Source organism: Tachysurus fulvidraco, chromosome 2 (genome assembly GCF_022655615.1).
Source record: "Tachysurus fulvidraco isolate hzauxx_2018 chromosome 2, HZAU_PFXX_2.0, whole genome shotgun sequence".
NCBI lineage: Eukaryota > Metazoa > Chordata > Actinopteri > Siluriformes > Bagridae > Tachysurus > Tachysurus fulvidraco.
Genome location: NC_062519.1, coordinates 17,635,783 through 17,658,601, shown reverse-complemented (window position 1 = coordinate 17,658,601; position 22,819 = coordinate 17,635,783). Strand labels below are relative to the sequence as shown.

The 22,819-nt window shown below is 43.8% G+C and overlaps 2 protein-coding genes and 1 long non-coding RNA gene across 9 annotated transcripts; 2 read left to right on the top strand and 1 right to left on the bottom strand.

Moving 5' to 3' along the window:
* Window positions 1-441: 441 nt before the first annotated feature.
* On the top strand, window positions 442-10,893 carry LOC113647177. The gene is made up of 3 exons (XR_003441614.2): window positions 442-1,139; window positions 2,014-2,110; window positions 10,521-10,893. It is a non-coding gene; the product is annotated as an uncharacterized LOC113647177 (long non-coding RNA).
* A 127-nt stretch (window positions 10,894-11,020) lies between these two features.
* Window positions 11,021-15,688, bottom strand: LOC113647176 (TRAF-interacting protein). Of its 4 annotated transcripts, none has more exons than XM_047810534.1 (16): window positions 15,214-15,688; window positions 14,583-14,690; window positions 14,439-14,496; window positions 14,227-14,313; window positions 14,072-14,111; window positions 13,870-13,997; window positions 13,505-13,599; window positions 13,284-13,397; window positions 13,074-13,161; window positions 12,880-12,969; window positions 12,656-12,744; window positions 12,409-12,564; window positions 12,273-12,312; window positions 12,074-12,178; window positions 11,932-11,982; window positions 11,021-11,418 (listed from the first exon to the last, which is right to left on the bottom strand). In XM_047810534.1, exons 2-16 carry the CDS (start codon window positions 14,678-14,680, stop codon window positions 11,302-11,304), a joined length of 1,356 nt encoding a protein of 451 aa, XP_047666490.1. In that variant the 5' UTR covers window positions 14,681-14,690; window positions 15,214-15,688; the 3' UTR covers window positions 11,021-11,301. The 4 variants fall into 4 exon arrangements, with proteins under 4 accessions (XP_047666490.1, XP_047666489.1, XP_047666488.1 ...); XM_047810533.1 differs by having other exon boundaries at window positions 15,218-15,688; XM_047810532.1 differs by having other exon boundaries at window positions 15,222-15,688.
* Window positions 15,689-15,805: 117 nt separating this feature from the next.
* mon1a (MON1 secretory trafficking family member A) lies at window positions 15,806-21,989 on the top strand. 4 transcript variants are annotated; one of them, XM_027153793.2, is made up of 6 exons: window positions 15,810-15,952; window positions 17,150-17,316; window positions 17,406-17,807; window positions 18,124-18,889; window positions 19,352-19,499; window positions 19,722-21,989. In XM_027153793.2, exons 2-6 carry the CDS (start codon window positions 17,187-17,189, stop codon window positions 19,860-19,862), a joined length of 1,587 nt encoding a protein of 528 aa, XP_027009594.1. In that variant the 5' UTR covers window positions 15,810-15,952; window positions 17,150-17,186; the 3' UTR covers window positions 19,863-21,989. The 4 variants fall into 4 exon arrangements, with proteins under 4 accessions (XP_027009595.1, XP_027009594.1, XP_027009591.1 ...); XM_027153790.2 differs by having other exon boundaries at window positions 15,812-15,952; window positions 17,118-17,316; XM_027153792.2 differs by lacking the exon at window positions 15,810-15,952 and adding an exon at window positions 16,028-16,050 and having other exon boundaries at window positions 17,118-17,316.
* The last annotated feature ends 830 nt before the right edge of the window (window positions 21,990-22,819 follow it).

Below are 22,819 nucleotides of genomic sequence, written 5' to 3'. Positions count from 1 at the left end.
TGTGTGCTAATGCTGCACTGACTGTTCACAAAACACACACACACACACACACACACACACACACACACCTAAGATAAGCAGGTAAAAGAACAGAATGTAATTTAGAGTTTACATTTACACATCACTGCTAATGACTTTTCAAACTCAACACACACACTAATCCTAACCATAAGTTTTGGCACCCCTACCCTGTCCACTGATTAAAAGTCACACCACTGAACAGATCTTATTTGTATGGTGTTTGAATGCTGTGTGTGAAATAAGTGTTAGCATGTCAGTGTTTTTACTCTCCATGTTCCTCCAGCTCGTTAACACACCTGTGTTTAATTAGCTGTAATCTTTTAGAAAGGTAGGTGTGTGTGTGTGTGTGTGTGTGCGTGCGTGTTGGGTGGGCGTGCGTGCGTGCGTGCGTGCGTGCGTGTTGGGTTGGTGGGCGGGCGGGCGGGCGTGCTCTCGTGCTCCTGTTTACACATTTTCACACGATTTGATTTAAACGTTTGATGTTTCTTCCCTTGATTGACTGAAATGAATGAGAAGGACATTAATTGTGGTGAACGGTGCAGATCTCCAGCAGCTGGGTTTCACTCCTGTCTGTTAGGATGTGGATGATGATGAGAGCTGAATATCAGGCCTGACCTTCTGCCATGAAACCTGACTAAACCAAACCTCTGTTACAGCTCCGCATGACAGCCTACTTTCTTTAGAGCCATTTCTTTTCTTTACTTTATTTAAAAGCCATGTGATCACGAAACTTTAATGCCACTGCTTCAGTGACCAACAAATAAAATTCAGCTGGTGTTGAGAGCCTGTGTGTAAATCTGCCGTCGTGTGAACTCCTGGAGAACTCCTGGAGTCTTCTGCGATGAAGAAACCTCATTTTATACGAGTCTTTATTCACTCCAGTGAACTGAAACATTTTACCGATGCAGGGCCTCAAGATCACAACCGCAGGGTTCAGTGCATTCAGTGGAAATGTGAATTGATTTAATTTTCATTATCGGTTTCCATTTTTTTGTTACATTGATGAACCTTGAATGTGATCCTGAGGCAGTGTTTAAGTCTGTCGCTACTTCGGGACGTCCGTGATGGTGTGGAGCAGATGTTTGTATAGGTTCCTCTCCATCTGCAGTGAGGCTCAGGTACAACTCCATTACTTACACACTTACTTACACACACACACACACACACACACACTGAGCCTCGTAACTAAATACAGGGCCAGCCAGAGCTCCATATGGGCCTTAAATCTCCTCATAATACCTGCAGCACTGAGTGTGTGTGTGTGTGTGTGTGTGTGTGTGTGTGTGTGTGTGTGTGTGTGTGTGTGTGTACTGTGGTTAGAAATGAAAAATAAATCCGCTCAGTTATATTACAGTTGAAGATCATTAATGTTTCAGGCGAGTGGGATTTTATCTCATTAAATCATGATGAAACTAAAAGTGTTGAGATTAAAACACGGTTCTGGTGTTAAACATCATCACTCTGATATCTGACCTTTTAATACAGAAAAAAAAACAAAAACAACAACAACTGCGGCACAAAATCAGAGCACCGGAAACTTCGGCTCTGTCCCGAATCTCACACGGCACACTTCCCAGTGCTTCACGCCAGTTTATGAATTAAAGTTCAAACTAAAAGTTCATTGATTTTTAGATTCCTGCTCATGAAGACCTCGAGGTACAAACTGATTATTTAAATCCTGGTGTCCTGGTAAATCCCTGGACAATTTATTTATCTAAAGGTTCTGATAATGAGATTTGTTTGTTAATGTTTTAGATATTTGGGCTCGATGTTTTAGCACATCAGTACAATATCATCGTCTCCTGTGTGAATAGACACAGAAATATTTTTTATTCTGATCAGATGTTTTACTGACGTGATGCTGGAGCTGAGAATCTTCACTGATGGTGATTAATGATGGACGGCTACTGATCCCCTTAACACTCTCTCTCTCTCTCTCTCTCTCTCTCTCTCTCTCTCTCTCTCTCTCTCATGTTCCCTCCTGCTGTTCAGGGTCCCGCTGAGCCTCTCAGCCTGTAATTAATCCCAGTTCTGCATCAGGCCCAGGGGCTGCCTCCAGGTCAGAGGTCACAGTGTGGGGGTTACTGAGGTGAGATCTGAATGAAACACACACACTCGGGTTTCTGAGTCAGCGCTGAGTCTCCGTTCACTGATCTGATCTGGTTCTGTTAATCAGACTGTGCCAGAGTCTTGAGTCTTTTCCTACTACACTAGAACACACTCCTACACACACCTACACTCTCTGGAACACTCAGACACACACACACACACACACACACACACACACACACACTCTCTCTCTCTCTCTTCCCTTGTGATCTCGCTGTATTTAATAATCACACGGATGCAGTGAAGTCTGAAAGGAACTACAGGCGCTACTCAGAAGGTGAGACATGAAGACATCTGTGGCCCATATGGTAGACCATGTTGTGACGATGATGATGATGATGAGTTATCATGGGCAAAGATGATGAAAGATGAAAATGTGCTTGTGATATCTTCTGCTGTATAATTTTATAAAAAGTATTATAAAAACAGCTATTGAGCTGCTGGACATCGTTCTCTCTGTGACGTGGAAAAGCTGTCTAATGGAGTCTATAAGTCTAATGGAGTCTATAAGTCTAATGGAGTCTATAAGTCTAATGGAGTCTATAAGTCTAATGGAGTCTATAAGTCTAATGGAGTCTATAATTCTTTAATGATCTCAGTAATCACTCTGACCTGTTAGTTCCTCAGGAGCTCTTGGTTCCACTGGATTATAAACTGTTGTAGAAAGGACATTATTTATATTGACATTATTTACATTGACGTTATTTATATTTACATTATTTCCTGTCTAGTGTCACTAAATGAGGATGAGGTTCAATTCTCTGGTTCCTCTCAAGGTTTCTTCCTCATAATCTCAGGGAGTTTTTCCTCATCATCGTCACCTCAGGATAAATGTTATGGATAAATAATAACTTGAATTGTAGAAATCCACAGTGCATAAAGTAAAAGACTTAAAGATAAATAAATAAAATTTTACTGGAACCAATACCGAAGTTAGGGCCCAGTGCACAGGGGGATTGTGGGTAACAAACATCCGACTTCCTTCTGAAGGGCTGCTCAGTTGTTCTGCTCATTATCTGTGTGTCTGAAGCCAAGTAAAGTAAAAGGAACTCAAGTGAGCTTCAGATGACCACACACACACACACACACACACACACACAGAAAGATCTAACTGCCAAAGCCAAAGGGAAAAACTTAGACCAACTGTGTGTGTGTGTGTGATAAAGAAACAGGTCTGGCTTTTGCTCTTGTTACAAGAAAAATATTATTTTATTATTGGAACATTTTTCTGGATTCATGAGTTCAAAATGTCGTAATAAAAAATTATTTCATTTGAAAAATTATTTTTTTTTAAACCTTAATGAAATCACTCTCATTGTGTGAGATGGACAGTCCTCACAAAGACAGGAAAATGTGTGTGTGTGTGTGTGTGTGTGTGTGTGTGAGTGAATGAGAATAAGATCCAGATCTCTCTCTGTCTGTCTATATTTTATTGTGCGCTATGTAGGAAAACACACACACACACACACACAACACATACACACACACAGACTACTGCACTGTATCCGGTGTGTGTGATGAATACCAGGCCTGTGATCTTCACACACACACACACTGCAGGGTTAATTTGTGTTTCTGTGAACGTTCCTCTGTCTCTGAGCAAGAGTAGGCCATGCAGAGAGGAAGTTATCGACCTCTGCCTCTCTCTCTCTCTCTCTCTCTCTCTTTGTGTCCCCGGTGAAAATTGATTCACATATTTGATTCCCGTATTCGGTTCACTTTTCTGACTCCCATTTATTTAGATATTCTATTCAAATATGGAGTTCTATATGATTTGCATAAACATTCGATTCACATGTTCAGTTGGAATATTTCATTCACATCTGCACTGTATAGATTTGATTCAAATATTCGATTCACATGTCCAGATATTTGATTTGGATCCTTGATTCACGTGATCATTCCTTCTTTTTTCAGTAACTCCTTTACTCCTTTTTTACTGCTTAACTCCTCGGGGCTGAAATCAATCCGGAGCTCATGCCAGAAATACTGGATTCACATGTTCCTGTTGTTTTGTAATGGATTAATGGTCCCTCTGTCCAGCGTCATCCAGGAGAGGACGGTCACCGTTTTGAGTCCGGTTCTTCTCTAGGTTTTATCTGTTCATCCTGATCTCTGTACTGTCACTTATGTGCAGTGTTTGAATGTGTTTGTGTTACTAACACATTCTGTCCTTCTCTGTAAATCTTCATTATTGTAGGAATTTTTTTAAACTATTTTATATGTAGTGCCTCTACTAGTGGTACGGTGATGTTCCTCATCCAAAAGGTTCTGCAGAGAACTGGAGAAAATCCTCGAATTTTAACAGTTAGCTGTAAACGTGTAGCTTCAGCCGAGGTTACAGACCTCGGAAATATATAACAAAGCTTATGCTAAAGCGTTAAAGCACCGATCGGGAAGCAGTGGGTGAGTCGTAGCACAAAATCAATGGAAGCAGAAGGAGGTGGAGAACAAGGAGGAGGAGCACGGTGGAGCGAGAGGTGTTGGTTTTTTTAGGCAAGCTCAGACAAACTCACTGAAACTCTGACGCGTCGGACATTTCTACACTTCACTTCTACACTTTTTTTTTTGCCGGTGGCACGTGAGTGCTGACACACACACACACACACACACACACACACACACATATACACACACACACACTAAAATAATAATAATATTAACATGAACGAGATGATGGAGATGTACTGTAGATGTCCTGTGATTAAGAGACCTGCATGCCAGGTGTGTGCACACACACACACATACAAACACACACACGGACATGCTCATTCAGGGCATAGAAATGTGAAGAGAGAAAAAAACAGACTGCTTAATAAGCATTAAAATGAATTCATCTCTGCCTCAGACCCCAGGGCCAGAGATTTTTGATGATTCAGGAGAAAGAGATTCGGGCAAGAACGAGCGTGCTAATAAACTTCAATTTCGCTAAAGGCGTCCATCATCAGCGTATCAGGAAGAAGGGTTCATCGCTGGAGGGGTGTGTGTGTGTGTGTGTGTGTGTGTGTGTGTTAGCTAGTTAGCTGCACTAGCCTTCTGAGGCCTGGCCATCACCAAACTGTCTACATTTGAAGAAGCAGATCTTGCTCTCACTTTGTTTAGCGCTCTGTGAGCAGTGAAGCTCGAGGGTGGAGGCACCGATTTAACGTCACTGTACACGATGTTTGAACTTTCCGACAGATTGTAGATAGTTTTCCTTCTGTTTTAGTTGCTCCTTGCTCTTGTGATTCTCTCTCTTCTCTAATGATGATCAGTCCTTCCAGGATCAGGTGAACTGCGATCGTGTGACACTTTCATTGTACACCAGTCCTTCTGTTTCCAGTGAATATGGAAGGAGAACTTGGAGCTTTTCTCTGGACGAATCCAGAAGGTTCCGTGACGTTGTCTATCGAAACAGCTGAAGATTTCTGTGCAGATTTTTGACATCATGATCAAGACACTGTAGGATCTTTAGCTATGAGGTCATACTTTAGACTTTGTGTGTGTGTGTGTGTGTGTGTGAAGTTTGTGAAGCAGCTTGTTTTTCCACCTTTTTAAAGACACCTGACACCTCTGACCCCTCGGTCATTTCTCCACACTATTTACTTGTGCAGGTAAAAGAAGCTCCGCCCACTCTCATCTCTCTCAACTTATCCCTCACTCTTTGTGTTGGCGAATGTGACGGGAAGCGATCGGAGCACAATAGAGCTGTCACTCAGAGCTTGTGTGTGTGTGTAGGACTTTAATTGAAAGACAGGAGTGTCATGTGATTTTGAGTCTCAGACCGCAGCACTGTTGAATCCTGGATTCTGATTGGTCAGAATGTGTTGATTCATTTTAATTCTAACTAACGCCAGCTCTGACAGTAGCGAAGCAGCGAATCATACACCCTTTCTGACACTTCATCGTTTCTATAGTAACGGAGACACTTATGGAAGGAGTCTCCGGTGTCAGTGTAAGGGGAATAATACATCGGGACAGACATTAGTAACAGACACTCTGCTTCATCACACCACTCTGTGCTCCATTACTTTCCTCTAACAGCATGACACGCTGTTTTATTCCTTATATGGGGAAGTGTATGTCATGGATAAATATATGAAGACATTGATAGTGAGGGCTGTGTTCATGCAAGAGAAAGCAGAAAACGTGTGTGTATGTGGGGGGGGGGGGGGGGTGTGAGGGTCAGTGCCTTCTTCCAGTGCATCAGCTCCCCATTAATGACCTGCTGAGTGACTCTTTGAAAGCGAGCAGCTTTATAAAACCAGAATAATGGCTGAGCCGCTCTCCTACACACCTCCATTACTCTGTGTGTGTGTGTGTGTGTGTGTGTGTGTGTGCGTGTGGCAACTGAGGAGCCAGTAGTGGCTTTTATTTAGGGATAAGAAATAGAGAAGAAGCGTCTTGCTGAGTGACGTGTGTGTGTGTGTGTGTGTGTGTGTGTGTGTGTGTGTGTAAATTTAAAAAAAATCTCTAAAAACAGTCCATAAATACTTTTTTCCGTGACATGTTCGGTTTAAATGTTCTTTGTCTGTAATCTTCATGTGTATCAGAAACATGAGCCAGCTGAACCTTGACATTTAACTCAGCGCTGATCTCCATTAGCCTTTAAATCGGAGAGTAAGTTCAAACTACAGGAGAGAGAGAGAGAGAGAGAGAGAGAGAGATCAGACACTGTGTTTTTACACCTTAACTCTGACCTTTACTCAAATCCAGAGCTGAGTGGAATAAACAGAGCTGATGTTTGACAGTTAAAGGTTTTGTTGGACCTGATGACTGGAGAACAACAAGGATGAGTCACTGAGTCACAGTCACTGAGCCTCAGACTAACGCTAAGGTGCTGATGGTTTCACTGAGATGATCTCAGATCAGACTTGTGAGGGTATTTTTAACTTTTTTCTGGGTTTTAGATCTCTGTGTTTGATGCAACCTTTAAAAAAAATAATACAATACACACAAATACACACACAAACACACACACACACACACACACACACACACACACATACACACAGTTCCTTCCTGCCTGTCAGCCCTGAACAGAAATATGTGGAGATGAGATGTGTCAGGGGTCAAATTCACCATCAAACCTCAGACATGTGAGTGTGCTTGACAAAGCCGTCATGGTGAAGCTTCACTCTGGGTTCTTTCCTTTCTAACAGGGAAACACTGAGAGTGGAAACAGGACAGGATTTAAATACCAACTCATACCAACGGTCCTGGTACAAACAAGATGGGTCTGAACCACGTTAGTTAAAAGACGAAGGAGTTCAGCACACAAAGTGTTTAGGGAGTGTGTGTGTGTGTGTGTGTGTGTGTGTGTGTGTGTAGGGGTTCATTTTTGCGCTAAAACACTGCGAGCTCTGAACTTGGCTCTGCGCCTGGTCGAGTGAACGCAGAGAGCTGAATCAGAGCCAGAAGACTCGCACACACAAGTCTAATGTGAGCAGCTGCTCTGCAGAAATGCACTGTGTGTAGGCCAAACCACACACACACACACACACACACACACACACACACACACACATTCTGAACCCTCACAAAGTGTTTTTTGGCATGTTGGCTGCAGATTTTAGTCAGATTATCATTCAGCTTGCACTCCTTCCTGTTTGGAAGTTGCCCGAACAGAACACATTTCACTCTCGTCTCTTGTTAAAAATAAAAGTCGAGTCAGGAAGCGAGCATCGAGCGGCCTGGAAACGACCTTGAGGGGATGGAGATAAATCAGGAGGCGGGGAGCTTCTATGAAAGAGAGCACAAGTGAAGCTCGGGGTGTTTTGCTGATCGAGCAAAAAGTCTTGTTTTTCTTTTTAAACTCCGAGATTTAGTGCGTTTAGTTTGTAGTCGGCTGAAGACCCACTTCAACTCCACACTGAGCTTTAAGGAAGGAATTTCTGTCGAGTGGGAATAAGAAACTGGGCAAAAACTCAATATGAACAAAAAAAAAACTCACACACTATTGCATATTCACGTGTAGTTACTTAACCGTTTTAAAAGATTTATGGGATTGAAATCATATTAAAATGTTTTTTTTAAATATTCAATTACCTCAAACTCCTCTAAATGTGTTCAGTCACTGGTGTTTGTTTTCTTACAACAACAAAACTCTATCACAACAAATAACCATAAAATACTCTCTCTCACACACACACACACACACACACACACACACACACACACACACACACACACACACACACACTCTCTCTCTCACACTCACACACACACACTCACACACACTCTCTCTCACACACTCACACACACACTCACACACACACACACTCTCTCTCACACACACTCTCTCTCTCTCTCTCTCACACACACACACACACACACACACACACACACACACACACACACACACACACACACATGCGCACCTTTTTCATTGCTCTGTAGTTTATTTTGTAAGGAATTTCTGGGTCTTTGGTTCTAGGCTTAGCAACGAGTTTCTGTTTCTCCTATCAGTATGTTGAGCGCCAGATAAAAAGTGATGACTGAACCCTTTTGTTGTTAAGGTCTAAAGGTTTGTTATACTGCTCATTGCTGTCGGTGTTGTTTTTGTTTATTTGGTCCAGTTGTGAATTTAAATTAGTGCTGTGAGAACCTCACCCTGCCCTCCAGAGGCTTCTTCAGAAACTCGGTGCTGATTCACTGCGTGTCTCGACTCCATCTCTGGATGCAGCTACAAACAGCATCAGCACCCACTGCCACATCCATCCTTCAATGGCCTGATTGAAAAACCAGGAAGTGAGCAGTCATTGTTCCTTCTGACATGATTTCCTGCGCCCCCTCACCGTCGTCGTCCTCCTCCTCCTCTTCCTCTGCGTGGTTCACATGCTCCCCTGGCTCGATCCCAGCGCACTGCTGTGTCCCCACGGTCTGAGAGTAAACACTCACCCATCTGCTTTTTACACAGAGCAGAGCCACAGACAGCCAACCAGAGCCAGATGTGAGAGCAGGAAGTGGCATTAGCTCCAGATTCCATCCTGCTTCTCCTCTCCTGAATGCTGAGATATCTTTTATTCATTTCTACATACACTTAACATCCAGTGAAATGAATCAGTCTCGCTTCTCTCTTACGTTACTGCCCCTCTGTAACCCCTGCCGTTCACTCACAAGCCCCTTTTCTTTCTCTTTCCCGTGACGTTAATAACAGAAAAACACTGCTTTACCGTTAGAGCCGCTGTTAGGAACTCGACCGACTCCTCGTGACCAATCATGGAGAATTTAACAGCCCCTTTGTACAAGGACAGAAATATTTGTTTGTAATGTAATGGTTATTTTTTTCACTAATGTCTCTGTGAAAGAAGGGAAACACTCTCCTTTCCCTCTAAGAGCTTCCTGAATGAGATGGACACTCCAAACATAATTAATGTGAATGTGTGCGTGTGTGTGCGTGTGTGTGTGTGTGTGTGTGTGTGTGTGTGTTTGACAGACGATGATGGGAAATTAGAGAAGTAATAAAGGGAAGCGGATTAGGAACAATACAGCAGGCTGTATTAGCTTTACAGAGGGAGAATAATGCAGCATGAAGCCCAGTAACACATATTTATCCCGAGTCTCAGTGAGTTCAGTGTTTAGGGTCACAGTTATTTTATCCAGCTTTGATTTGACCTAAAAACACACTATATATAATAAATCCACACTTTGTCTGGAGAGTAAATGGTTTTACTTTTAACCTAAAGGTCAAATAAATAATTTTTATTTATTTATCTATCTATCTATTTTTTAAATCAAATTATAGTCTATAATGCTAATGAGTATTTTATCTGAGTGAAACAATTCTATTTAATAGTGGAGTTCAGCTCCACCACGAGTCGACTCTTATCGACTCGGTTCCTACACGAATCACGCTGAAATTGTTTCTGAAATCTTAATCCACCTTGCACTAAATAAAAATAACGTACCTTCGAATTGTATTCAGAGATCATTCATATTTTGTACTGATAAACGACCGTCCAGTGCGCACAGCTGAGTCAACCAGACGACTCGATTCACGAATCATTCAAATAGAATCATACCAGCTTAGACGAAAAAGCGGTTTCCTTAAATAGGTTAATGGGTGAATAATGTGTCTATGTTTATCAAAATAAAAAGAATGAAAGGAAGAAAGAAAAGGTTAATATATGCAACGTTCATATATATAATATCATTTTGTTCACTATTCATATAGTTAAATAAAAGAGCCGACTCACTAGTGCGCGTGATGTGAGTCAGGGGGAATCCCAGTGACTTGGAGATGTACCTACAGATTCACTAACCCCTGTGATGTGCATGGACAAATCTAGTCATATGTGAAGATCTGAGATTTCATATTCCTGGGCTTTTTTTTCTGATTCCTCATTCAGAGGAATGTTGAGAATAATTCTGGAAAAGTGATGATGCATCTTCATGCGTGTGTTTTCCAGAAGAATCTCAGACACAGGAAACTGTACATCATCTCAGACATGTCCAGAAGCCCCACTGGCTCTCAGCGCCCTCTGCTGGACACCACTGGGAAGTGCAGAGAGCGACGACAGGGGCCCAAGCACCCGAAAAGAGGTTTGTCGGGCAAAAAGCATTAAATACTTACTAAATACTATAAAGCCCAAGACTGAGACATGTCCAAGTAGAAAAGCAGTAGCGTGGGTCAGGACACGTCGATCTAGAAACGACCTACGAGCTGATATCGTTCATGTGCTGGTTGGATCTCTGTAACAGTGTGGTGCTGGTCAGACTGGAGCAGGTAGAAGAACAGTGTGGGGATTTAAATGAATTTAGCCAAAACACTAACAATGAGAAGATTCGATAAAATAATGTAAAAAGTCAGACAGTAATAATAATAATAATATGATGATGATGATACATGAACAACGTGACAAAACAACAGTGTAAACACCGAGCATTAGAAACAACTCAATACATCAAGTCTGATTTATCTGATTTAATTTATTAAGTCTGACTCTATAACGGAAACAACCGAGACACAAAAATATACAACATTACACACCGTAAACACAACAACAATACAAGTGACTGGAAATTTACACAATTATAAAATTACTAGGAATAAAAGCTGAGCCGAATAAAGAGTTCAATCACAAGCAAGTCCATGTGACCAGATCCATCAGCTTCAGCTTCCTGGTCCTGAAAAAGTTCACATCTCACATCACATCAGTGTGTGTGTGTGTGTGTGTGTGAAAGGTCAGGTCATTCCAGGAACCCGTCCAGTGTGCTGAGGCTGGGGGGCAGTTTGCTCGCTGTCGGTCTCGATACTTTCTTCCTCTTTGCCTTCATGAGCAGCGGCCGGATCTCAGCCAGCGGAGACTGAAGCACTCGGTTAAGAAAAAACACCTCGAACACCGTTACAGAAAACCGCGAGGAACGACATCACACGTGCGCCTTCTTTTCCTCCATCACTTTAATTTGTTCCAATTTCTTCACTTTCTCCTTTAATACTGAACTCTCCTGTTATCCACTGTTCTTTTTCCCCCTGTCTGTTTTTTTCCATTTTTATCTTTCTTATGCGTTCATTTTATCCTCTATCTTTTTTTTAATTCTTTTTTCATTTCATTCACTTTGTACTTTTTTTTTTACCCCCCAGGTAAAAAAAACAAACAAACAGCATTCTTACAAAGTCTCTTTTTTTATTTCACTTCTAAATCTTTCACTTCCGTTTCTTCTCTTTCCATTTCACTCTTTACATGGTTCCTCTTTTTTTCTCCCATTTCCTTTTTTGTTTTTTAGTACTTTCTTGTTTTTGACGCGTTTTATTCCCGTAACTGACTCACGCTCGGCAGGATTCGTCTTCTGTGTGAATTGCTGTTATATAAAGGATACGGGCTGGATGAATTTGGTTCTTCCTCCGAGTCCATCGTAGCCTGTTCTTACCTAGAAAACACACACACGTTAAAGGTCTGTATTAATGAGATATTAATGATTAGATTGTGTGTGTGTGTGTGTGTGTGTGTGTGTGTCTTACAGCTCCAGGTTTGCTGTGTGGGTCGAGCATGCTGCCAAACATCTTCTTCCTGAACAGTAGAGAGTTCCTGAACATGGGCTCCATGGAAACCTCATCATCTTTAGGCTGTCAGATTGATCACACACACAGATCAGTGATCTCCTGATGACTTTGAAGCCCTCAGTGTGTGTGTGTGTGTGTGTGTGTTTATCAGACAGACCTTACTCCTGAACGTATTATCACAGTGACTGGAGGATGTTCTACAGGAGAACAACATGAAACTTCAGATTAATTTCCAACGCCACAGTAAAGCACCTAGAATCTTTTTTTTGTAAATGTACAGACGAGACACTTACGCTCCCGCGTCCAAGCGCATCTTCTTGGAGGGAACGACAACGGGCTTCTTCTCCACCTGCTCGGGTGTGCTGATGTCGAAGGTCAGGTTGAGGTCGATGTCCTGGGTGTCTAAGGGCCGGTGCAGGCGCGGGGACTTTAGCTCTACAGGGACGGGGCTGAGGCGTGACGAGAGCGGGACACACAGGGTTAAATCGGTTACTCTGAAAAAGTGTGTGTGTGTGTGCGTGTGTAAAGGCAACGGCGAACCTCTCAAACACAAGGCGGCTGATGGCCTCATTGGTGCGTGTTGGAGTGCTTAGGGTCTTCTGTAGGATCTCCACTTTCTTCTTTAGACTCTACACACACACACACACACACACACACACACACACACACACACACACACACACACACACACACACTCACTCACTAACAGCACACGTTGCAAACACAGGGTTTTTTTGACCGGATTAAATACGGACAAGTCTTACTGTGATCTCTTTATCCGAGTTGGTGAGATCGTTCTGAAGAGCCTTCATGTCCTCCCTCGCTCGGTTCATCTCCAGCGTGGCTTTCTGCAACTACACACACACACACACACACACAACAGTGTTTATTTCTCTTATACTGCAGCCAATTCCAGTTCTTTAAAAAGGCACTGGAGGTTTCACATATTTTGCTGGACCTTGTTATTAGAGGAGAACACTTCCCTCTTCAGCTTCTCACACGTCTCGTTGGAGGTCCGCAGGCTGCCTTTCAGACTCTCGTACTCTCTGGAAGGCCGAGAGGAAGACAAATGCCTCGTACTTCTTGTGGTTTTTGGGTAAGATTATAATATGGGCGTAAATCCTAATTTAAACCTCAGGACGTGACGTGTTAATAAAAGTGAGGTTACTTTTTGAGAGAGATGCAGTAGATGGAGAGCTGCTCCACAGCCGAATGGCCCACTCCCATGTCTGAGATCATGGCCTCCACCTCGGCCCTCTGACCCTGCAGCAGAATGCCCAGGCTGGACACACACACACACACACACACACAAACAAACACACACACACACAGGATTTGCTCCAGGATCAAGTCCTCACATGCAGAAGTAAAGTGAAATGTTAAATCTACCTTTCGTAGGTTTTCATTTTGACCCGCAGTCTCTTGGCCTCCTCTTTAGCCGTCTCACTTTCTCTCTGCTGACTCTCCAGAAACTGCATCTGCTTCTGCAGGGGGTGAAAACGGGACACGTCACACACGTCCTCGCTGGGGCTCGGTCTCTGTCTGTCTCCATCTCCCCGTGTCTGTCTGTCTCTCACTGTCTCCGTTGCTCTCGTCATCTCTCCCTTATCACTTTCTCACCATGTCTCTCTCTCTCTGTGTCTCTCTCTCTCTCTCTCTCTCTATCAGTGTCTCTCTCTCTCTATCAGTCTCTCTCTCTCTCTATCAGTCTCTCTCTCTCTCACACACACACACACTCTCTCTCTCTCTCTTACTCTCAGGGTGGTACAGAGCATCTCTTTCTCTCCAATCTCTCTCCTGACCCGGTCCAGATCGGCTCTTTGCTTCTCGATCGTCTCCTTCAGCGTCTCGGTTGCTTTCTGTTTCTCCTTCCAGTCTCTCTCTGAAACACGAATCATCACCATCATCAATCCTCAGCGTTGTGCCGAAACAATTCCTGATGAACCGCAATCTTACCTTTTTCACATAAAACTACTTTCAATCTGTCCACCTCATTCTGGGGGGGAAAAAAAAAAGCAGAGTGAGGCGTCAGGGTTCACGTGCGGAACAAACACAGAGGACTGGAGCGACGTGAAGGAGGTTCATTTCCTGACTGTGATGAAACTTCTCACCTGTAAGCTCTCGGGGTCAGCGGCAGATCCCTCTTCCTCCGGCGCTATGTCGAAGAAAAGCTTGTTGATGATGTGTCTGGTGCTGACCTGGTGATCGGACACACAAAAAGAAAATAACAACAATAAGAATGGACAGACAGACAGGCAGACACACACATACACACATACACACACACACACACACACACACACACACACACACACACACACACCTGCTTCCTGCACTGGGGACAGGTCTTAGTGGGAGCTGACTGGAACCACTGAAGAAGACTGTAACAGAAGAACAACATACAGACAGAATGTAACAGACACCTGATGATATATGGCTCAGTCCTCCACACTCACTGATCTCTTACCAAACGTAGTGGAAAGTGTGACCACAGTGTATCGCTGCTACATCTCTGGTGTGGTCAAAGTAATCTGAGCAGATGGTGCAGTAAGCGCGGATAGGCATGATGGAGCAGCTGTGAGGATGGAGAAAATACACACACACACACACACACAGATTAACTTTAGATGAACACTGTACCAGGACATCATGACATGAAAATCACTGATGCACAACTCTGGGAATCTGAGCAAATACACACACACACACACACACACTCTCTCTCTCTATCACACAAACAGACATACACACACTCAAAGACAGGCAAGACAGGCACACAGACATGCACATTCACTCACTCAAACACACAGATGCACTCACTCACTCACTCACACACACACACACACTCAGACATGCACACTCACTCACTCACTCACATAACACACACACACAGATAGACAGACACACAGATAGACAGACACACAGATAGATAGATAGATACACACACACACACTCAGACATGCACACTCACTCACTCACTCACTCACTCACATAACACACACACAGATAGACAGACACACAGATAGATAGATAGATAGATACACACACACACACACACACACACACACACACACACACACACACACACACACACTCACTCACTCACTGCTGGGTCTCTTTTTTTTCTCACTGCTGGGTCTCTGAATAGAACTAAATTAACTAAATTACGTCATGGTTTTGAGAATCTCGCCATATTTCATTGCAAAACGATTTCTCTTACCGGAAATAAGCGTTTAATGATCAGGTTCTTGAACAAAAACGCATTTATTTAAACGTATTAAACATTTTGTTTTGTTTTAAAGGAAAAAATCTTCCGTGTCGCGCGTCCAGTTCAAACGTTACAGCTCCGCCCCCTGCGTAACGCGTCATCAACATGCGACTCTCACACTGCGCTATCACTGGTACGGAAAAAAGTGCAAAATCTTAATCTTAATTAAACAGCAATTGTAATCGACACAGTTCTGTGTGTGCTATTAAAGAAACAGTTAAACAGTTCAAGAGATTATAAAAACAAGACACAAGGGTTCGGTGGTCTATTTTCAAGACTCAGTGTCCCATCATGCATTGCGGTTGATCGACCTCTGCTACGCCTTCTTCTATACACACCCGTATTCAGCCAAACCCCACCTTTCCCTGCTACTATTGGACAATCCGGTCTCGCGTTCTCTACAACGATTGGCTCATAGGAAAATTATCCAATCAGATAGACGTTTGAATCACGAAGAAGGCGGGGATGACTTGAATGCGGGTGCGGGACGAATATCAACAATAAGGGCCGTGTGACAGTCGGTTCACTCGCTGCTGCTGACGGCTGTAATGTCTGCGTCGTTATTACAGGTAAAATATTCTGCCGCTTGCACGATGTTCGTATGTGATCGACTCTGTTCGGGATGTCGGAATGTTTGCGTTACGACATAAACATCAGCTGTTATGTAGTGAGTTTGTTTTGTGACTTTCACACTTAGCCAACTTGGCTAAGCAGCACAAATGTCTTGGTTTCAGCCTTTATTTACTTTTGTGTTCCTAATTGTTTTTATTAAAATTAGTTTCTACCGCTGAACGTTTAAGCTTCACTATAAATGTGTAATGTTCCAGTCCTGGTAACATGATAACCATTTAATATGATGTGGATCTGAGAACTAACTTAACTAACTTAACTAACTAACTAACTATCTAACTAATCAAATAAAGAAATAACTAAGCAAAATAAAATGTATGCTAAAATGAAGGTTGCATGGTCTTAACGTGATCCACGGATTATTAGGTTTAAACACTTTGCATATCTGCAGTATTTATTAACTATTTTGCTTGTTTGTGTGGGTGTGTGTGTTTGGGTGTGTGTGTGTGTTTGGGTGTGTGTGTGTGTGTTTGGGTGTGTGTGTGTGTTTGGGTGTGGGTGTGTATGTTTGGGTGTGTGTGTTTGGGGGTGTGTGTGTGTGTTTGGGGGTGTGTGTGTGTGTGTTTGGGGGTGTGTGTGTGTGTGTGTTTGGGGGTGTGTGTGTGTGTGTGTGTTTGGGGGTGTGTGTGTGTGTGTGTCTTTGGGGGTGTGTGTGTGTGTTTGGATGTGTGTTTGGGTGCGTGTGTGTGTTTGGGTGCGTGTGTGTGTGTGCGTGTTTGGGTGTGTGTGTTTGCGTGTGTGTGTGTCTGGTTGTGTTTGGGTGCTTGTGTGTCTGGGTGTGTTTGGGTGCGTGTGTGTCTGGGTGTGTTTGGGTGCGTGTGTGTCTGGATGTGTTTGGGTGCGTGTGTGTCTGGGTGTGTTTGGGTGCGTGTGTGTCTGGGTGTGTTTGGGTGCGTGTGTGTCTGGGTGTGTTTGGGTGCGTGTGTGTCTGGGTGTGTTTGTGTGTGTTTCTGTGTGTCTGTATTTGGGTGTGTCTGTGTATTTGGGCGTGTCTGTGTATTTGGGCGTGTTTGTGTATTTGGGTGTGTCTGTGTATTTGGGCGTGTCTGTGTATTTGGGCGTGTTTGCGTGCGTGTGTGTGCGTGTGTGTCTTTTCTAATTCAGTGATTGTTGAGTTTGGTCCTTCACACCATCAGGACAGATTGAGTATTCTCTCCCTGTGAGGTTTCCAGCATGGCGGCCGACGTCCACAGTAAAGGAGTGACGTGGGACACTCCAAACGGAAGCCTGGCACCGGTGGGGTATCTTCCCAACAGTAGATCGGAGAGTCCCACTCCGGGGCTGGTGGAAGGGACGGAGCCCGGTGAGACGGGAGCTGGAGCAATATTCGGGCCTCTGTTTGAACAAGCAGAACGAGTTTTATAAACTTTCTGTGTGTTTTGTGTTTCTCAGGCGCAAGTCAGGAGCGTGCCATGTTCGTTCACACGCAGTCTTTCGAGGACCTGACGGCCGACGTGGAGCTGACTGGCAGCCAAACCGAGGAGGTGGAGGAGAGAGAGGAAGAACAGCAGCGAGGAGAAGGCAAAGGAGATGGAGCAGGAGGGGGAGGAGAAGGTGAAGTTGAGGAGGAGCCGAAGCAGGAAGTTCAGGCAGTAGTGCGGGAAAAGGAGGAAGACGTGACGAGCGAAACGTGGCGTTTGCACAAGAAGCACGTGTTCGTCCTCAGTGAAGCCGGGAAGCCCATTTACACACGCTACGGCTCAGAGGAGGCACTCTCCACCACCATGGGGGTCTTGATGGCGCTGGTGTCCTTCGTAGAGGCCGCAAAGAATGTCATACTCTCCATCCATGCAGGTCATTGGCATGTTTCACTGCTTACTGAGATTTAATCAGCAGTATTAAACCAAACCTCTTTTATCTGACTGAATATCGGTATAAACAGTATTTTCGGCTCTGCAGCCTCAGGAGCTTGTCCATAGGTCAGGATCGAGTAACGAGAGGAAACACGAAAATGGTTATTTTTTGTTCAGTTTTGGGTTTTGTTGATTTCCCTTCAGAGTGATATGTAACAGAGACATAAAGCTGTAATAAAAATAACGATACTCCGTTTATGCTAAATACTGGAAATACTGGGTGTTGTTAATGCTTCGGTGTTTTTTTTCCTGCTCAGACGGTTTCCGTGTAGTTTTCCTGCGTAAGAGTCCACTCGTGTTGGTGTGTGTGTCTCGCACGGGTCAGTCAGACGGTGAGCTGTGGAGAGAGCTGCACTACGTCTACTATCAGATCCTGAGTCTGCTCACTCTGCCTCAGCTGCAGCGCGTCTTCCAGCAGCGTCAGAGCTTCGACCTGCGCCGGCTACTGGCTGGATCGGAGCGCGTTACCGCAGGGCTGCTGCGTCTGCTGGAGACGGACGCGGGGCTGATGCTCAACGCCACCATGAGCTTGCCACTCTGCAGCACCACGCGGAACATCGTCTGCACCAGCCTGCAGGCGGCCAGCTCCAAGAACCTGGTCTTCTCCGTCTTGCTCGCCGGGAACCGACTCGTCGCTCTGATCAGGAAGAAGGAGCAACACCTCCATCACACTGACCTTCACCTGCTGTCCAACCTCGCCGCCTCGTCCTCATCCTTCAGGCAGGGGGAAGCCTGGACACCGGTCTGCCTGCCCAAGTTCAACGCTTCTGGCTTCTTTCACGCACACATCTCTTACCTGGAGCCGGCGTCTGATCTCTGTCTGATTCTGGTCTCCACGGACAGAGAGGACTTCTTTAACCTGTCTGACTGCAAGCAGCGTTTTCTGGAGCGGCTGAAGAAGCGTAATGCCTACCAGACCCTGCAGGAGGCCCTGATCTCACCCACCTACCCCGCCTCACAGGTGGGCATCCCCGAGCTCTGGCACTTTGTCTACAAGTCCAAAAGCTCTGGGCTTTACACCAGGTGAGGAGGAGTTCACCATCACGTGCACCATCGTACATGCACATAACATAACACACAACCGCCATCACACACACACACCATGTTAGTCTAACAGACATTCAGAATCAGACGGTGTTGACGTGCTCCACTGTGACGTGTTTAAACGGGACGTGTACAGAGCAAACGGCGCCCAACGGCTGTTTAAGTTTTGGCCTGACTGATTCTGAGCGATTATTTTTCGAGCTGTTGTATTTCTGTGCTAACACGTTAAGTGTGATAATTACACTTTATAAATAAAACTCATCGCACCGTCACCGCCTGGAACGTCATGCCGGGTCTCAGCAGGGAGCAGCTGAAACATTTCCGCCCACTCGCAGTAACCTGAGCTCACGCCCGCTTTTCAACACCAGCTAGTGATGGAAAGCGGAGTGATTTATGTAGATTTGGTCCAGTAACTGTGTTTGTGTTTATTCTTGCCATTAGCCCGGAGATGACTGTGCCGTATCATACCGAAGAGGAGCAGGAGAGGCTGATGGAGATGTACCGGTACCTCCACAGTCGCCTGCACCACCCGACACGACCCCTGCGCTCCATCTACCGCTGTACCCACACAGAGAACCTGCTGGCCTGGGTGAGAACATACACACCTCATGTGTCATGCTAATGAAGCCAAAGCTAGCTTGCAGTATGGTGCTGCCAGCATCACGCATACGTTCATGACCTGTAATCCAAATGATGTCACTTTCACTTCCTGCAGAATGTGATGGAGTGTAAAGGGGAGTGAAAACTTTATGTAAGTTGCCATGATCTCCGTTTAGCTGTTTTTTTTACTCTCCCTTCTCCTCTTTTTCAGTCCACCAGCGGATTCGAGCTCTACCTCTGCTTCAGTCCTCTGGCCACAAAATCTCTGGCCGTTTCGGCCGTCACCAAGTTGCTGAAGTGGATCAGGAAGGAGGAGGACCGCCTCTTTATCCTCAACTCGCTCACGTACTGACACTCATCTGGAGGACAGGAGAGGATCTGACTCCTCTGGACCACTGACACTGTGCTGGAGCTGCTGGTGGGATCTTCTGCACCACCTGGGGGACGGATACGGCTTCACTCAGCAGAGATAAGTGAGCTGTATGAGGCTCTCTATCACCGAACATCAGTGACCATATCTCACACACACACACACACACACACACACACACACACACACACACACACACACACACACAGATACTATCTACATAGCACTTCAACCCCCATTAAAAATAACAAAAAAACACTAACGTGCCATTAAAGGGGCCGTATGTAACATCTAACAACGCATAACATAGGGCTACACCTCGGACATAAAGAAAGGGTTCAGAGTTTCCTGGTTAGTTACCAGTATTAAAAATCAAGGTGCTTCTTAGAGCAGTGCCATAGAAGAACCATTTAGCTTCCCGAAAGAACCTTACAGCCTCTGATGCTTTCATCTCTTTAAAAAAGTTCACGGTAGAACCAATAAAAATTTTGTAATGGTCCATAAGTATAAAGGTTCTTAGATCGTTATTCGTTGCATGACTTTAAACGATGTTTTCCGAGAGCGTAAACGACGGCAATTCTTTACGCTTGTTCTTTATTATTATTTTTTGTTTCTTTCATGGGAGCCCCGGCTGCATCGGTACACGTCTGTGGGAAGCTTTGTGACTGAATTCTGCTTGGAAACTTATCTGAACGGTTCTACAAACAAATGCAAGCGGTTTAGCCGCCGTAGAGAATAAAGATTTAACGATTTGCACTGGAGCTAAAGCTATTGTAGCTAAACATTGTATTTTTTTTAATCCAATTATCACCACCAGATCTTTACTTAATGTCTTAATACGCCTTCGTCTTCGCCCGAAGCAGATCTGACCTAGTCGTGGCTGATGGACTGTTTTTTGAGGGAATTTTGTCAGATTTTTTCTTTCTTCTTTTTATTTGATTGATCGTCACTGTTCTCACCTACACTGATGCATCGGAATGATTTTATATAAAGTCAGTAACACACCAGAAAAGATAAAGACCTTTAGTTAATGGTTAAAAACACGGACCTTCTTTACATCTTCTTCGATCTGCTTTACTTGAAATGTTGGTTGTGAAATCTGGCCCTTCCTCAGCCTGACTCTAAAATATCATAACCGCTCCTTTAAACCTGGAATATTCGGGCAAACGATGTGGTTTAAAGGCCGACGTGCGCTAATCTGAACCTACCTTTTGTTTATTTGTTTGTTTGGATCTATACTGACTGATTTTTTTCATTTACATGTATGGATGATGATTAAGGTCTTAAAATAGCTTCCTGTTGGGGGGGATTTGTGACCCTTACAAGACCGTATTTGGTGTGTAAATATCTGACGGTACACACAACTGTTGATCAAATGCTATGAGCTTATGCTAAAAAGTGAATAAATAACATTCCTGTTAAATTTTTTTGTCCTTCATTTAAGTGAAACGATTTAGATGATTAGGTTAAAGTAGCATCGCGTAAACCTTCTGCAATAAACATGTTTAATTTGGTTTAAGTCCAATCTATGCACTGCTCTGCTGCAAGGAATTATTATTATTATTATTATTATTATTATTATTATTATTATTCCATTTTTGCCAATACTGATAAATGTCTGATTAAATGTTTGTGTTTATTTGGAATCAAGCTTCTGTAAATGCTGTACGTGATCACAGTAAACACTAAGACACCGTCACATCGCCACCAACTGCGATATATCAGTATTGCGATGACGCCAGCGATATATCGCGTCTCCTCAGGTCGTGCTTTTCATCTTTGACGTCTGATCTCTTTTTTTTCCTGAGCTGAACATCGTAATGTGCAACAGAATGCATGTAGCTGCGGTGAGATCAGACTTCATTAGACGTGTGCTGAGTTACCGGCGCTGCGCATATCCATCTACTTCACTGACTGAACGAGACGACGACTGTGAACAAATATACAACACACACAGGGAAATAAATACACACACTTGTTAAACTGTCAGAAAGCTCTCCAGTGTGTTTATTTTTTTTCTGTCCACATTTGTAACCACACAAATGATTCAGTCTGTAACACTGTAATGTATCTGAATGAACAAAACCAATAAAGTCTTATTTCACTATACATCCTGATGGTTATTTTACTATATGGAGACACTATTATTATTATTATTATTATTATTATTATTATTATTATTATTATTATTTTGTGATTGCGTGAGTGAATGAGAGAGAGAGAGAGAGAGAGAGAGAGTGTGTGTGTGTGTGTGTGTGTGTGTGTGTGTGTGTGCCCTGTGATGGGTTGGCACTCCGTCCAGTGTGTATCCTGCCTTGATGCCCCTGAGATAAGCACAGGCTCCCCGTGACCCGAGAAGTTCAGATAAGCGGTAGAAAATGAATGAAATATTATTATTATTATTATTATTATTATTAGTAGTAGTAGTAGTAGTAGTAGTTTGTTTCATTTTTGTTTACTGACTGTATATTTAGCTTTAAATGTGAGGTATTTATCTGATTACAAAAAGCACGTCACTGTGCAGCAGCTTGTTCTCTCTTCCTGTCTACAGACTGTTGTGTTACTGACTGATTGATGGATTACAATAAATTTGATGTTCAGTACAGAACGTGACCTGGTGCTGTTTGGGGAGGCGACTGTGACCTGAGAAGTCATTAAATATTCACTTTCTGTCTGTCTGTCTTTCTTTGTCCGTCTTTCTTTCTTTGTCTGTCTGTATGTTTAAAAATGCAAAACAAAAAAACACGTGACCTTCCGCTAGGCGTCGTTGTTTGTGGAGTTGACTGTGACGTGAAAAATATATTAAATATTGTATTATCTGTCTGCCTGTCGTCTGTCTGTTGTTTAAATAACAAACAAAAAAAAATCACGAGACCGAGCGCGAGGCGTCGCCCCGAGCCCACAGTGAGTGTGTGCCAACAGTGAGTGAGAGTGCCAAC